This window comes from Leuresthes tenuis, unplaced genomic scaffold, assembly GCF_036924035.1.
Source record: "Leuresthes tenuis unplaced genomic scaffold, fLeuTen1.0.hap1 SCAF_7, whole genome shotgun sequence".
NCBI lineage: Eukaryota > Metazoa > Chordata > Actinopteri > Atheriniformes > Atherinopsidae > Leuresthes > Leuresthes tenuis.
The window spans coordinates 8,386,350-8,403,216 of record NW_027325361.1 but is presented as its reverse complement, the minus strand read 5'-3'; the positions used below and the strand labels follow the sequence as shown (position 1 = coordinate 8,403,216).

General features: G+C 40.0%; 1 protein-coding gene across 1 annotated transcript in view; it reads right to left on the bottom strand.

The window, feature by feature from the left end:
* cachd1 (cache domain containing 1) overlaps positions 1-16,867 on the bottom strand; it is a 77,547-nt gene that overhangs the window by 7,178 nt on the left and 53,502 nt on the right. The window contains exons 9-26 of the mRNA XM_072389111.1: positions 16,028-16,312; positions 15,759-15,908; positions 13,574-13,697; positions 13,329-13,446; positions 10,738-10,906; positions 10,497-10,639; positions 9,529-9,710; positions 8,628-8,738; positions 6,942-7,064; positions 6,376-6,475; positions 5,755-5,871; positions 5,154-5,314; positions 4,738-4,824; positions 3,542-3,658; positions 2,881-3,032; positions 2,244-2,405; positions 1,153-1,230; positions 872-973 (exon numbers count right to left, since the gene is read on the bottom strand). Of these exons, the coding sequence (XP_072245212.1) occupies positions 872-973; positions 1,153-1,230; positions 2,244-2,405; positions 2,881-3,032; positions 3,542-3,658; positions 4,738-4,824; positions 5,154-5,314; positions 5,755-5,871; positions 6,376-6,475; positions 6,942-7,064; positions 8,628-8,738; positions 9,529-9,710; positions 10,497-10,639; positions 10,738-10,906; positions 13,329-13,446; positions 13,574-13,697; positions 15,759-15,908; positions 16,028-16,312 (2,481 nt within the window). The remainder of the gene's footprint in view (positions 1-871; positions 974-1,152; positions 1,231-2,243; positions 2,406-2,880; positions 3,033-3,541; positions 3,659-4,737; positions 4,825-5,153; positions 5,315-5,754; positions 5,872-6,375; positions 6,476-6,941; positions 7,065-8,627; positions 8,739-9,528; positions 9,711-10,496; positions 10,640-10,737; positions 10,907-13,328; positions 13,447-13,573; positions 13,698-15,758; positions 15,909-16,027; positions 16,313-16,867) is intronic.

Below are 16,867 nucleotides of genomic sequence, written 5' to 3'. Positions count from 1 at the left end.
GAAGCACAAAGAACATGACGGAAAACTGGAAATTAATTAATATGTACCCTTATCTGTACTAAAACATTCAGCCTACAAGCATGCACCTCTGTCTTTGTTTAATTTTCAGCCACAATCCTCTCTTCACATTCACCCTTGTTCGCTATGAAACATCAGTTATGCAACAAGTTATAGAGATACTCATTGCCAGGAAGTAAAGTGCTGCCATATGTGGGTGGCTAAGAGCCCATGTGGGTGAAACTGTCCATCCGCACCGAGTGTCAGACTTGAAATTTCTCCAAATGTTAACAGTGAGCATAAACAACTCATCCAGAGCTGCAGATTAGAGACAAAAAGGTTCAGACATGTGACGTAATAAAAAGAACAAGCCAGAAGCTGAGCCAGTGCCACAGAGCTGAGAGCAAACTGTAGATCTGCAGTGGGAGTGTTTGTTGTGGTTTTAGATTTTGTAATGTATTGAAAGGTATGCATTATTCCTTGTTGTCAGTGTCTTAACCTGGGTAACTGCAGGAAATGTTAAGATACAAGCGATACAGACGTGTGTAAGAGTAAAATATTATCACACTATATCAAAAATTCCATCTAAAGCCTCCACTGAAATTCAGCTTCCTGAACCGATGACGACTTAGCGTTAAAAGTATGCACGTCACATGAGATTTCAGTCATTTTAAAACACCAAAAGCATGTGTATCTATTGGTAAGAAACAGGAATTCTATAAATATTCAGTTTAGCTTTGACGCAGTATTACTGGCATTTCAGATAAACCTGACTCAGTTCTTCTGACCATCAGCGCTGACACACCATGACACTTGTGCTTTCTTTGTAAACCTTGAAGGTCCAGTTAAACTGTGTTCACATGTGCTGTCTTACCGTGGTCACTCTCCGTCCCAGATCTCCCCCAGTACCTCCGTCTCCGTTCAGGAGTGTGAGTGTGTCTCTCGATCACTGCAGCTATGAATCTGGTATTACTGACTGAAAGGAAAGAGCCCACAGGTAAGACTTTTCATATGTTTAATACTGAACCATTAGTCAAATCAGGTAATTGTGAAAAAATCTAAATCAAAACAAACGGAATTACTTTACACTTCAGATATGTTGTGTAACATATGATAAATAAAACTTAAACCCAAGAGATAACACAGAGTACTTACTAATTCCTCTGTCCTCATGACTGTCTTCATCCCTGTCATCTCTTTCATTATCAAGGTTTGACATCCTCACGGACATTTCTGCAGTGTTATGGAGGTAAAGAGGAAGGGAAGAAGAAGGAGAATGCCAAAATTAGACAAATGCTACTGTTCTATTTAGTTTTATTCGAACCCCCAAAAAACTGTGACATCATCAGGTTACAGACAGCAGCTAATCAAATATCACCATTGTTCCTATATCAATAATGAGCAGCAGATATTGTCAAATTTACCCTGGTTATGGTTGTTGTTGGGATTGTCTCAGGGAGCACATTCTCCAAGCCAATTTAAGGGGGATCAAGTTTATATTTGTCTCTAAATTAGTCCTGTATTTTTCACACTGTAAATGTAAAAGACAAAAAAATCTAATATGATTAATTCTTACCTGTGAACACCACTGTGATAAATACAGTTAACTTGAGATAATATTTAGCCCTTACAAAGGTGTTCAGTTTCTGCAGGTTTCACAGAAACATTGCACGTTCCACCTGCAATTTAAGGTACTTTTAGCATTGAATGTGACCATATATGAGTGTTTTATTTCTGAAAGCAGTGGCACTCGTATACCCAGTCAGCCGGCTGCTCACTGATACATTGTGATAGTGTAGCCACACACATATTTTTAAAGTTGTTTACCCAACTATTTGACAGAAAGTGCCTTAGATCCTAGATTTTAATGAGATTGTAATTTTGTTTGATGTTTTAGCCAATATCTCTGAGTGATTACACAAGCCATGCAGCAGCTGTGGTCGTGCTGATGCTCATGTCAGCTGTTTAGCTGCAACAGCGCCTGTTTATCATGTCACTTTAAAATTCAGTTTCAACAGTAAATATGTTGTTTATAGTAACTACAGCTCATAAATTACAAAAGCTGCCAATAATACTATAAACACTATGGCTCTTGCAGTTCAATGAGTCCTACCATGCAGGGCAACTAGAGACATGTAGGATGCAAAAGAAACCAGGACGTACTAATATCAACATATCCTGTGATTACACGTAGCTGTAAATCACAACCATAGATCTAAAGATCCTGTCCATTTGCTCACTCCTACCCTGTGCAGCCAGTGGTGACATGTGCTGATGTGAGCGTCTGTGGATCTGGTGTCTGTAAGCATACACGGCCAGGACCAACACCATGATGCATCCCATGATGCCTCCGGCGACTGGACCCACAGGGGCACTCTTAATCATGTTCAAAGACGCCACCTCCTCATCTGCAGAGAAGAGCAACAAATAGGAGGGAGAAGAAAATAGATTGTCAAAAGGCCCGAGAAGACCCATTACATTGAGTCAGCATCAAACAGCTCTTGCTCAGATCCTAACTCCTGAGACGATGCTGGCGCATTTTAAAAACAGGCAGACAGCCAACTTTTCTTTTGAAAAAGCTGATGAAATATACACAAGACCCAGAAAAAGCTTTCGTGAAAGAAAATCAGAAAAATACGATTGTTTGTGATCTGCGTAATTTGACATTTTTGTTGTTGTTTATGTGTCTTCAATCTGCTGCCTGAAAGGTACACTGTAGTATATCGAGGAGAAGTCTTTCATAAAGGCGAAACAAATCTAAAGCACTGCAATAATAATGTAGTAATAATACTTCTGTGTAACAAATGTGCTGAAGACGGAAAGAGTCTAAAGGAATTATAGTAACAAATGGAAAGGATTTATCCGATTCATTTCATGACTCACCAAGGAGCCCCAGGCCGTCCGCATAGGGACTTTTGGCACCAACGATGCCCCCGAAACACTCCTTCTGCAGGGCACAGTACGGCTTGTCCAGGTGAGTCTTGCCGTCACTGTCTACCATGCACCACTCGCAGTCCAACACACCGAAACAGTCACTGAAAAATGGTGCAGAATACTGTGGTCAGAATGACATTCAAATATGATGTCATGATGTGTTTTTAAGACGAGCCGGAGTTAGATAAGAAAAAAGAAAAAAGAGATATAATTTTGTCAAATTTGTGACATATACTCAGGAAAACATTTTCATTCAAGAACTGTTTAGCAGAGTAAAATCTGATTAGGATTGGTAACTAGATTGTTGCTATATATGGACAACAGCTTGACATTTTTCCCCCTGTGCGGATACAATAGTTTCTGTATTGTTTGAGGGTGAAATAAATATACTCCACTCAAAAGGAAACTCTTCACACTTCTTACTCCTGTTCATTACCACTGGGTGGCAGTGTACCACCCATCTGCTGTAATGTTAGTCTCACTGCAGGACATATTTGTACTTATTTGTACATACTATACCGTGTGGTAGATTTGTGTCTCAATGTGCTGCAAATGTCTGCTTGTAAATGGCTCTGTAAGAATGACTATACTTTACACGTGTCATCCTTACCTGCTGGTGTACCTCTGGCTACAGCGGGTGTTGATACACTGGGGCAGGGTATCATGCAGACTGGGGTCAATCACATTCAGACTGACAGGCTCTTGATGCACCTCACAGCTCGGGTTCCTGTACAAGACACAATCCCAAAACAAAGAGTGAAAACACAGATGTGTGCTGGAAGGTTTTAAAATAATAAAATATAGATCCACATTCAACACACAACATCCATTCAAATCCTAGCCTGAAATATGATTAAATTCAACAAAGTAAAATAAAGTAAAAGTGACACACACACACAAAAAATCCACAAAACAACAACCAGATAAAATAAAGCATTTGCAAACAAAGTAACGTCTTCAGAATGTCAGTAAAAGCAAGGCAAAGCTGGCTCACACAAAGAAAGAGAGAAAAAACTGTCAGGGAGAAAAGATAATTACATGCCTTCCTTAGATAAAGGGCGGATCTAAAACATCGACTTGCTGTCAAAAGCCGCTGAAGGCCGATGAAAGAAAGTGGGTGAAACAAGAAAGAAAAGGGAGACACACTGTGAGTGATGGACAGAAGCAGTGTCAAGAGCAGAGAAGGGAAAGACCTAGTAAGGTAGTGAGATGGAGAAAAGGGAAAGAATGAGGAAACGCCCACCAACATCCACATAGTAGCAGCAGCAAATGGCTCCAAAAATGTTTGAAGGGACACACACCCACAACCAAAACTCAAATCCCGATGACAGGAATATAAAAGCTATTAGCTAAAACAAAAAGTAGGCGTATTTCAAGGCTCCACAATTAAGTAGATGGATGAAAGAAATCCGATTTACAAAGATTTGAACTGGAAACTCCAGTCATTAAGGCATCAACAGAGTGGGGGGCATATTAAAAACATTCCTTCGTTTTACATCAAAGACACTGCAACTAGCTTGATTAAACTGATGATGTGACATGCTCCAACTTTCACTCTCAGTATGCTAAATGTGGGCACTTGTAATGGACGTCCTCAGAGGAGAATTGTGCAATATAAAAATAAATTTTAAAATATTAACAGTGAAAACGCATTCATCTTCCACGATTGCAACTGAAAGCTTAATTGCTTAATGCCAAAGGTCTGCTGTAAACATTTTCTGTAGTCATTCAAAAATTCATGCTGCACAAACCTATACTGTAAGTAGTTTCTTTATTCTTTTTTCCATTTTTTTTTTTTACACTGACCTGTTTTCAGCATTGGTCAGGTTGCCTGTGCATTCATTGACCTCCAGGGGGCACTCACACGGACACTCGCACTCATTCTGCTCCATTCTGAACAACATAAAAACAAAACTTTCAGAGGACATGTCGCAGAGAATCTGTCCCCGTCCAATCAAAGAGACATTGTGTTGCCCCTGAAAAACTAAACATGATAGTTAACCACAAAAAATATAAGGCATTTAACGAGCTATCCTACAGCAATGTGACAGTTCAAATGATCTATGATGGGTTATGTTATTATGCTGCCTTAACCTTAACCAATCTTTAAAACTGTGATCACTGAAAATTCTAATCTTTTCTTCAATTATCTTTCATCAGAACATAGAGTGTCTTGGAGCAAACCAGTAGATGCCTCAAGAATGTATGGTTTCAGTAAAGACCTGTGGCAGTTGAGACAGAGTCGATCAACCGTGCTGCAGGCGCAGAACGCCAGTGAGTCACACGTCTCGTTGACAATACCAGCAAACGCGTTGGTGCCGGGGATTCTGGTCAGGCGGTACTTGGAACAATGACTGCCATGAACCAGGTTGGTGAGATCTCCCTGTTAGAAGAAGAGTCAGGAAGATCAGGTAGATTCAACATATCACCCATATAATAGCATCTAATGGTTTAACATACTTTACAAACTAATCCAAATCCCCTTTCAACAAAAGAAGCGTCTGATTTAAGTCAACAATTAAAAAGCAGACAAGAGAATATTGAGTTTTTAATAGTATTCTAAACCTCCTTCTTCTAAACTATGAATAAGATTATCCAAGAACAGCAGTAAATGTTAAAAAAAACAGATTTCTTTTAACAAAGTGGAAATATTTAGGTTGTAACACCATGTTTCCACCACAAGATAGCAGTGTTACATCATGAGTTATGTATCGCTTAGAGAGGCCTTGAGGAGTGTGTACATTTACAGTTGAGCCTGACCGTCTGAATCAGTTTCTTTTCAAGCCTTTTGTACATCCAAATATCCCATGTGTCCTGACGTACCACTATGCTGGTGTTAAACTTGTAGAAGCGCTGCACTGTGCGGTCACTGAAGCTGTTGCAGAGGTTTTTCTTGACGAAGTTGGGGTGGTTCAGGATATCATTTGCCACCAGTGGCTCCTGAAATAAAAAGAACATGGGTAAAAAAGTTACATTTACAAATTTATTAAGCATATAAAGAAGGAGGAGGGCAGATCTGAATAAAAAACCTTCACATAATATTGCTCTGAAAATCTAACTGTAACTAACTTAAGTGAGACTTATTTAAGTGTGTTTCTAGTCCATTTATGTATAAGAATGAGGGCATTTTATAGGAAGAGGCTTTGCATTCTTTCTTGTATACAGCAATGAAAGTAATCTAAAAGGTTCACATTTTACAGAAACTAAATGACATGTTGCACTTGCTGACTACTGGCAACACAGCAAAAACTGCAGTTCTACTCATGTGTAATAATCTCATATTTATCTAACTTATTATTACCTCTACTTCAAGTCAATTTATTATGCAGCACTTTCTAGGAAGTGAAATCCATTGACTGTCAGTATGACAGTACTATAATCCTTGATGTTACCTGCATATGGTTGTGAATTTAACTTTTGTTCATTTGTTTTGAAATGCTTTACCTTGTGTGTGATGTGCTGCTGCTCTGCGGGGGCATGACCTTTAGGGTCAATAAGGGTAGGGTGAGCAACCAGGTACCCTCTGTCCTCCATTATGAAACACCTACAATGTAAACACATAAATAGTTTTAGTTAAGACTGCAGATAGAGATCAAAGCAAATGTCTAAGATGCCATTTTTTCTTCTTGCAGAAATATCAACTTCATTATTTGGATAAAACACAGCTTCTCCCTAACCCAACACCATTTTGCAAATCCAGTTTTACATGACAACTGAAACCAACAGAGAGAACATGAAGGCAAAGGTTGAAACTGACAGAAAAGGGTGTGTGACCAAGGCAGCAACATTGCAACATATCCTGCAGGAATGTCATGATAACCAGCTTATGTGTCTTCCCTTCCATCTTCTCTCTTAGTCTCTCAGCAACTTTAGTTCTTGCTCAATGAAACATCAATTTAGCAAAACTACAGAGGCCTTCAGGGAAATGGGGGAAAAAAAAGAAAAGGAAAGGGAATTCTCTGAGATAATAAGCAAAGTTAACAGTCCAAATCGATCCATTCTTTTCCTACCTGATCTTGTTGCCTTTGTCCTGGTTGCAGATGGGTAACAGATCCAGTAAGACTTTATAGAAGTAACGAAGGGTAAAGTCTATGCCCATCACTGCAACCGCATAACCAGGCGCCATCTGAGAGCTATAGACAGAAGACATGAAGAGAAAGGAAACATGGAGATTAAAATCTGTGGAAATGAAAATTTCAATTGACCTATTTGTTGAATTCAGTTACCCTGTGTAGTTATATATATAATTATTATTATATAATATATAATTACTCATCGACCTACAGGTCTGTGTAAAAGCTTGATTACACAGACCTGCAGGTCTATTAGTAATTATAGTAGTAATTAGAAATGTAAATGTTGAACCACAGTAAACAAAAAAAAAAAAAAAGAAGAAAACACCAAAAACACACCCTAAAACATTCACCGGCAGGTTTGTTAGAAATCTGTGCTCACCACACACTGTTTGTTATGCCCACTGAGCCAGTCAACAACAAGATTAATCTTGACTTATCACACACACTCGCACAGATGTTTGTGTTTCTACAGAATGCTTGCATGGACTGTGGTAAACAGTTTGCATTGTACAGCTGTAAGCATCGCAGTGGCCTTTGCAGTGAGAGGCAATTTAAACTCAGTGAACAAGAAACAAATAATTTAATCTCAGCCCAGGAAAATATTTTGCAACCATTTCAATGGCAACTGGCCAAATTGAGCTCAATTTCTTATGTTTTTGATCAGACTAACATGTTTAATGCAATGATTTGTTCATTTTCTAGTGTTATGTAATCATGCCAACTGACTTAACAGCCCTAAGGCAGAATTGGACAATCTCAATCAGTTTCTTTCAAATTATTTCCTGTATTCATAGATCAGTCTCAGTGAAATTACTTCTGGACTGAGACTTGCTGCCTAAGACAGCAAAGTCAAGTCAAGACAATAATTAGTGTGGTTACATGTGGGCCATCGGATCGGATTAATGGCTAAATTACGATAAGAGTCATTCAGTTCATGTAACAAGCTTAATGTGACAAGAGATCGAATCGGATCGGATTACTTGCGATCGAGTTAAGACTCGATCCAAATGCCCACTGAACGTGCCTGGAGACGACAGTGGATCGGATCGAGCGTTCTGCGCATGCTGGAGATTTTTTCCCGCCATCGTTACCCGGAAGTCGAAGGAGATGATATTACTGTTGTTGTCGCCGCCGTCAGAAAGAAACCAACAACGCGATGGAGAATGCGCCGTTGTGCATCGTGTTTGTTCCATAACGAGCTCATCACAAATGTAGAGGGACGTAGTTTCATCTTGCTCTTCGTTCGCCATCTTTCTCGAATGCCTTAGTTTTATTGTTGTTGGTGGTGAAGACGTCAACCAGAAGTGGTTCTATTAGCGATAGTTGAAATGGGAACAGCGCCACCTATCGGACTGCAGTATGACATGCTTTGTGCCAGTGATTCGATTCATTTACCGCCATGTAACAAAGGATAATTACCCTCAGATAAGGAGCATAACCCAACTATAGCTATGATCGAGTTAATCTCATCATGTAGACCCACTGAGTGTCTTGGCTGACAACAACAATGAAAAAGACTTACCAGATGAGTCACTCAATGCTCCTTTTATGAGAAAGATACTCGAGGAAATAACACTTGACTTTTACTCATCACACTGTGGTAAAATTACTACTTTTTACCTGGAGGCATGAATAGTGTGGCTGATGGTAACAACGTAGCCCGCCCCGCCAACATCCAGGTACGGCCCTGTGAAGGTGATGAGGCCAGGGTTGGCCACAGCATGCTGGTACCTACCCAACACACAATCAGAGTGTTACATGATAAACCTGAGACCATTTCACTCTCTGCTCTGCTCTGTACTTGGATATAAAGCCATTTAAATTCAAAACTGCCCCAACGACACAATCAGCTTGTGGAACGTCAAGGTTAATTTCCCAATGAATATTTATCAAATCATGTGTAAACCTGATGTGAGCATCATCCTTTTATCCATTTAGTAACATAACCTGACTTCAGCCATGAAAGGAGATGCTTTCAGAAGCATTGTTCTTTTTTAAGGGAAACCCTATCTGTGAGAGGTAACAAATTTCAACAAAAGACCCGTTGAAAGATTCCTCAGAAAAACACTACCTGAAACTGAAAAGAAGAGGAATTCGCTAGCTTTGAGTGTAAAACACAATCTAAGTGTCATATCATGAAATCTAAGTTAAATTGAAGCAAGTAATGCAGGTTGGACATTTGGAAAGCAGAACTTTTGAAATGGGCTTAACTGTAAATGTAGAACTATGAAAAAGGATCATTTAATGGTTAATACAAGAAAGCGAAGAGGTCACTGGTAATGGGCCCTGAAAGGTGTCCTTATGGTCATCTAACTGAGGTCAAACACAAGAACTAAAAACAATTTCATGAAAAAAAATCACAACTTTACTGAAATCAATGAAGGATCATACACATTTTCTTCAACTCCTGCCAACCCAAAACTATTCAAAACTTCCTTTTGCTCTCCTAAAACACAGCGATGCACACACACCTTCACTCTTTTCTTGCCCCCCTCTTTACACCCTACAAAGTAAGCCTCACCATTGTCTGCGGGTCGGGTCGAATGCTTTGTCCATTAGTGATCCTGGGTAAATCCGGAGCACCCCGCTGGGCGTTGCTATGTAACGCCGCACAATGTAGCAGTTGAGGCTACTCATTTCCATTAATGTCATCCACTCATCCGTGACGTGACTGGTCGCCATAACCTCATTCCTGACAGAGGACTGCAGAGGGGAAAAGATGGAGGGATGGATGGATGATGAGAAAGGAAGGGAAGGGTGAAAAAAGAAGTGAGTAGTGAAATCATTTAAACAATTTGGGGGGGGGGGGGGTGTAAAAGGAAAGAGTGTAAAAGTTTCATCTGATATTGGCTCTCTTCTAAAGAGAGAAAAAAGTATCATCAAGAAATTCCAAACACACCAGCTAAGATACCCCAGCATTAGGGGGACAGTCCAAGTAGATTTGAACCAAAATCCTCTGAAAAATCCCACCCCACAACCATTCTGAGACAACCCTCTACATTTGAAAGGGGTGATGAGGTCACTGGAGGGGGTCTTTAAAATGTAGCCTGGGAATCTGTGCTGGGACTGGGGTTTGGAGTTCAAACTAACTCCCCCCAAGACAGGAATGCACACAGAATGCCAAAACCCATGTGGGGCTTTGTCCCTTTCTTAAAGATCCAGAACATAGTTTCCATTTTTAGGAAACTATAGCTGCAGTGTCAGCAGCCTGAAAAGACTGACATGCTTGTCAGATGTGGCAAGAAATAAGATCTACAAGATAAGAAAGGGTTAAAGGAAATCAATTCCAATAACCTCAGGCATAAATCTTGTGTATGGTTGTAAATATGCATAAACGTGTTTATAATCTGACCCCAAGACAGTGCATGCGGCATATATTTGTTAGGTAAACAAGATTAACCCCTAGTGTTTGAGTGTGTGTGTGTTCTCAGGTTGGGCCTTGCTGGGAGCTGCATTTATGTATGTTAAATGGCTTTTGTGCTGGTGTACCTTGAGGCCTGGGTTGGCTATGAGCCTTGTGTTATCGCTCAGGTAGGCTGTGTAGTGCTCCACCATCCGCTTTGTTTCTGGCTGACTGAGGTGCTCATAGGGAGAGGAGAAACTACCAGCTGCCAGCATCACTGTGGGTGACTCTGAGAAACAGACAGGAAAGGGACAGTCAGAGAAGCTAAAAATTAAAGTTTTTAGACAAAGTTTGTCCCAGGTCTTTTGATTTAGATTATTTTCTTACCGACAGTGGCGAGCTGCTTGAAGTGCAGGCAGGAGCTGGGCTGACCCAGCAGATCTAAACGATGGTAGAGCAGCTTGGAGCTGGGAGCTGTGTTCAGGTTCTTCAGGTGCTTCACTGGGATCTCTGGCTGCACGTACACAATGCACAGGATGAAAGATGTGTCCTGGACCTAGGAGACAAAACCAGGAGAGAAGGGAGCTGAATCTAGATTTTAAATTCAGTCAAGTTAAGGACCTAAACCTGTGGTTAGCTCTCAGCTTTGAGCTCCTTCATCCCCTTAAAAAGCTGAATCTGAAGGTTCCCTGAAGGTTCCCTTCCACATTTTTTGATCTTCAAATAAGGGTCCTAAAATTAATGGTTACTGTGGTTTTGAAACACTAACCAAAAATGAGGATATTGTGAATTTGTCAAGTACTATTTTTAGCCATGGATTAACTCATTATGACCTCAGGCTTTGTCTACATGAAGACTTTCTGGAAAACAGAAAGCTGTCCACCAAAACCTTCAATTTCTCAGCAACTGAGAAAACAGAAAATCAAATAAAACACTTGGAAAAGCTGAACCTTCTGCTTTCATTGTAAACTACTGAATTTATCTTCGTGTCCATAATTTTTTTCTAATCAAAGTAGCTTATTTGTCTTAAATACGTCATTGTAATACCTGCACTTCAACAGGCTTGAAAATGACTTGAACCAAATTGATACATTTGGTGAGCAAGAACCCAATTCATTGAAATACAGTGACAGCAATGTGCACCTCGTGCTCAGTGATTTGCTTTTAGGAAGATTTGGCAAACCACAGAGCACTACGGAACAGAGGAATAAACAATATTACACTTTAGGGTTCATTTATTGGTGTCTTTGCTCTTTTAATGGGATTAGCCAACAGAACAAAAGTGAGCGGCTTTATTATCCAACATCAACATGTTCCCATTGTTAATGGGTGTAAACTCATCTGAAAAATATACTAAATGAGAAACATCTGATTCTTCTCGGCTTAATCTTCTTTTTCCACATCTGTAAATATTCTTATATTGTGTTGATGGTTAATAACTGCTTGGATAAAATATTCCAAGTATTTCAAGTATTCAGTCGAATGTGATGTTCACTACATGAACTATGCTCCCATTTACAAGAAAGTAAAAAAATATAAAAGGTTGTATTGTTTTGGGGTGTAACTAACTTGTGATTGACATTCCATAAATCCCTTAGGATGCAAATAGAGAAAGTCGATGTGACATACTTTACTTTTTAAACCTAATATCTTCAGGATATTGAGCTGATCAACACAGAACAGTATCGATGCATCCCACTGACTCTATTCCAGTTTCATTAAAAGCACATGCCAGCCAGAACCCCACAACCCTTCCCTTCCCTTCCAGCTAGGTTTTTAACAGCCTTTACACACAGTTTTCTCTGCTTCAGGCAAACAGGAATGCATCCAATTTAGCAGCCGCTTTTATCACAATGATTTTAATTGAAGAGTCGGTGTGCCCTCACAATCTATATTTTTAAATCATGCAAACTGTTTGACATACGGCTAACCGTTTTCACATACATCCGAGAGGCTCCAAACACTCGAGAGGGAATAAAAGACGATCCACTCTTTAGCAAAAGTTTTTCAGCCAAATTTTTGTTTTACTTTAAAAGCACAAAAAACCTGGAATTGTTTCACACTATAAAAGCCTGGACTGGCATGGCAGACAACAAATTCTCCTTGACTGTTTTTCCAACACCAATTTTGACTTTTCTGGCTCTGAAAAGGTCAGTTAAAAAAAAAAACAGTACCCTGCCAAGCTCCCACCAAAGGTGACATATTTGAACTTCAGTGACTGTGTGAAAAATAAACAATAAAAAAAACCCACACACATGTCAAAAGCAGTGAAAAAGAGGTTGAAGCGAAATGCCTAAATTAAACGTGATATTTCTGCTCCTGCCAAAAGAAAAATAAAACAAATCAAAATGTCAGAAAGCAAAAAGAATCTGAAATGATGTTGCTGCTGTCCTGTTGCCATTTGTTACTTCAACATGACACTTCTGGGCCTCTGAGGAAAATCAGATTCGAGGGTTAGGCAGTTGACGGGTAATGAGAGCGCTTGGTTTTTATTACACCGACTAATTTGAGGTGGTGGAGGTTTGGTGGAGATGTAAAGACTGGGAGCAGAAACCTCTATACCGCTTTTAGAGAGCGGTGAAGTAATGACGAGGAGCTTTAGAGAGAGAAGCAAAAGAAGTAAATCAAATCGATATTATTCCAAGCACAACAATGGTGGCTGGTCCAGAGACTGACTGTGAGAACTTGTACTGCTTCAGGGGAAAAAACTTCTGCTAATACTCTTTTTGCTATTGCTGACATTGAAATGAAAATACTGAATGATGTTACATAATTTTTTTTTGTTTGTTTTTCAAACAACAGCAAAGAGTAAAATCATGCACACATGAAGAAATAATGTTGTATGAAATATAAGACCATCTGTTAAAATAGCATTTAAACGTATGGATGTACATTGAGTGCTGAAGTAGTGTTAATACAGTATACCAGTGACCACATGCTCTTTGTTTGGTCTCTTTACAGTCTAAAAGAACACCTACCAGTTTCCAGGCGTAGCTGACGTTGTATGCATCTTTGCTGTTGTCCCTGAGTCGGTTGGTGTGCCAGGACAGCGAGGAGTTTACTGGCACGGTAATGACCTGACTGCCCAAAGGGAGGCTGCAAAAGAAATACACTTTAAATCACAAAAATGGCCTCAAAAATTGACCCATATAATATCATGAGTGCACCCTTTCTTGTTTCAGTCATTTTCTTTGGTTTCCTTACTGCTCCTCATTTTTCTTACCCGAGGATGTTCTGTCGGGCAGCAGGGAATCCTGGGATATTCTCATAGTGGATAATATCTGTGTGCAGGGGAGGCTCCGTCATCAGGTAGGGCCTCGTCAGCGATGGGTGCATCAAAGTGTACCCTATGACATTGTACACATTTTGGGATTTCAGAGAAGCAAAAAAAAAAAAAAAAAAAACTGATCAGCTAAGGATATCAGGTTCTGACTTTATGTTTAAAACAACAGCAGCAGGGTATTTACTACAGTGGACATTAAAAAAATGACTACTCGTGCCATTTTCTTTGTGTAGTATTATGCCTTTGTCTGCCAATTAACAAATTACAGTCAAATCGTTTGGAGTTTGTTTGAATTAAGTGGCAAAGACTGATTCCAGGTGACAACAATGTTAGGCTTGAACGCATCTTAAAAATGCAAGACACTGCCACTGCAGATATTGATCTGGTTTGTCACCCATATAAGGTATTTTCTGAACTGACCTCCTCTGGAAAGTTTAAAATGAATGTGGAATGATGGCTCCTAAGTTGGTCAAACAGAATTTCTGTTAGTCTCGGTAAGGCCACCTCCTTTTCAAACCATACCAGCGTAGGAAACGGATACACTTTACTCTAAAGCAGGATGAAGTTGACAATTCTTGGTTTTCAGTAATACAAGATAAGATTTTTGATTGTGGCTTCTTCCAATATTCATCTATGAGAGGCTGTTGCATCATACTAGAAAATGTATTATCTTACACAGTATATGGGCTTAATAACTGTAGCACATGCTACAATTAAAATGAGAGAAACCTCAATCCAAATCCTTGCAGTACCTTCCACTGAGCTAAACTATAACATCTAAAAGTCAAACTGTTTTAAAAGAGCTTGCCTGATTCTGATCAACACAGACAGTCGAAAAAGTCTCTACTAGTTCAACTAAATGTTCCCTATGCAAAAATTATTTCAAATGTTCTATTATTTCTGGGTCTTTCGTCTTGACGCCTGTTGTCAGCTGCATATTTTAGCACTAATTGGCAGCAGATGATTTGAACGCCATCTTTAATGGGACTCATTTGTCCTCATTTGTGGAGGTTCAGCACTAGTGCAGTAATAAGCTACAATTTGTTGGCATATTTACAATGGTAATAAAGTCAGAAAGGGACTCATTGAAAGGTGCGACAAAAGGAGCAAAATTCATACATGCAAAAATGTTTTGACAGCAAACAATTCACAAGCTGAACATTTTTTCAAGGCTTCCAGGTGAGTAAATGTAATCTACTCAGCAGAAGCTTTACGACTCCATCATGCCCCATCTCTTTCCTTTCCCTACCACCTTCTAAAATCACAACTGTCAAGTCTCCCACCTGTCCTTCACTGCAGTTCTCTTCAAAGATGCTCATAAACTTAGGCAGCTTTTCCCTTAAGCATCAGTTCAATCCCTCCTTGTTCATGTCTCTGATTAGCATGACACCATCTACAAGACCCAAAACTACACATGTATTATGTAATGTTAGTACAGTTTCCGCAACTAATCAACACATAAAGCTGCACCTAACATTCCTGTCCTCTAGATGAATACCTAAAAGCTCTTGTGCCAACATTCATTTCTGGGATCTGTCGTGCAAGTTCTCATCGTGCAATGCTAGAATTCGTGTTTTCACTCACCAGGAAAAATCCCCCTGACCACTAATGTCACGTCTCTTTGGGCCCACAGAGCACAACCTGTGCAGCACCAGTAGTTGAGTCAAAATGCCTCTCAGCTGAGGCCAAAACAAACCTGGACCAGACATAGGCACTAACCATCCGGCACCGTGGCAACGCACTGAGGCATGGCTAAACATTAAATGCTAAAGAAATGCCAGCACTACCTAGAAGGTGTCAATCATGCCTAATAAGGAATATTATAGCTGTGAAGGAAGATGAGACAGAAAAAATAAAGTGGAATATGTGGAAGAAACCCAAAAAACATGACTTAAACATTATCAAATAAAAGTCTGTTTTCTTAACTCATGTTTGTTAGGTGAAAATTTCATTAAAAAAAAAATAATCAAACCAACATGTGACCATGGTTTGTTCTGCTGTTTTTGATCACTTGCCTGAAGAAAATGGGCTGAAAGCATGCTTAAAGCCTCGTGGAAGAGATGAGGGACCAACAGAAATGTTTGCACTCAGCTTATTACTTCATGTGCATGTCTGTGTGACTGACCTTTGTTGTCAATAAGAAAGGTGTATGAAGCCAGGGAGTCTTGGTAGTAGGTGACATCTTCCAGGATGTAGGCCAAGTTTACATCCACCCCGACGACGCCCAGGAGTAGGTTACCAAAGTAGCACGGCCGGCTCACGGTCATAATAAAGCCTTGTGATAAGGAAATTAAGTTGATTAAGAAAAAAACTTTTCAGACTAAAACTTTAAGTAGCTTCATGTCAGCTCAGAGTTTGTTTTTTTTTTAATCCAGCCTGGCCCACACTACTCACCATCTCCCATTGGGTCAGCGTAGGGCAGGCTGAAGCGGGCCAGGTCGATCATGCGATTGGGTAGGTTGATGTAAAAGCGCCCCACCGTCGTCTCCAGGTTGCTCAGCTGGTTCAAAACCATCATGCTGCCCTTCACCACCGGCATCATGAAAGCTCCTGCTGATCCAGAAGAGGACGCAGCAGAGGATCGCTCTCGGTCGAATATTCTGTCCACGCCATACTTCAAGGAATTCTGCTCTGCGAGGTCTCTCAGGAAGGCCAGTTCCTTCAAGCCTGTAACACCCTCTGAAGGGGGAAGAGGCGGGAGTGGTACAGAAATTGAGTTGCGGATAAGAGAAGCCGAGTCAACGACGGCATTTGTTTGATTTAATCAAACAGGAATATTAGGAACAAATCTGTAATTGACGGCGTGCTTGCAGCCCTATTGAGGAGTGTAATTGTGCCAATGAAACGAGGAGGGAGTGTCTGAAAGGCAGCTGAAAAGAGTAAACAGCTCTTCACTAGAGAGTGCATGACTCAAATTCCTATTACAAAAGGCACCCTTCTCCTCTCTTTTCCCTCTGGCTGTAAAAAAACCCCAAAAAAACAATTACTTCAAGGAGCTAGAAGAAATTACATTCCTGCCCCTAAAGAGTGACTAAATCTAAAGCATTTCTTCTGATGAGAAGTTTATTTTAAGAATAATTAACCTCACGCGGATCACATGGTTGACCAGCAAATGGAGTAAACTGCAGTAAATTGGATTATAACAGATGTTGCAACGTCAAATCTCCCAAAATGTTTCGGCATTAGTTGCAGAGATTTTTTTTACACGCAGGCCTTAGCTTGTAGTCCTGTGTG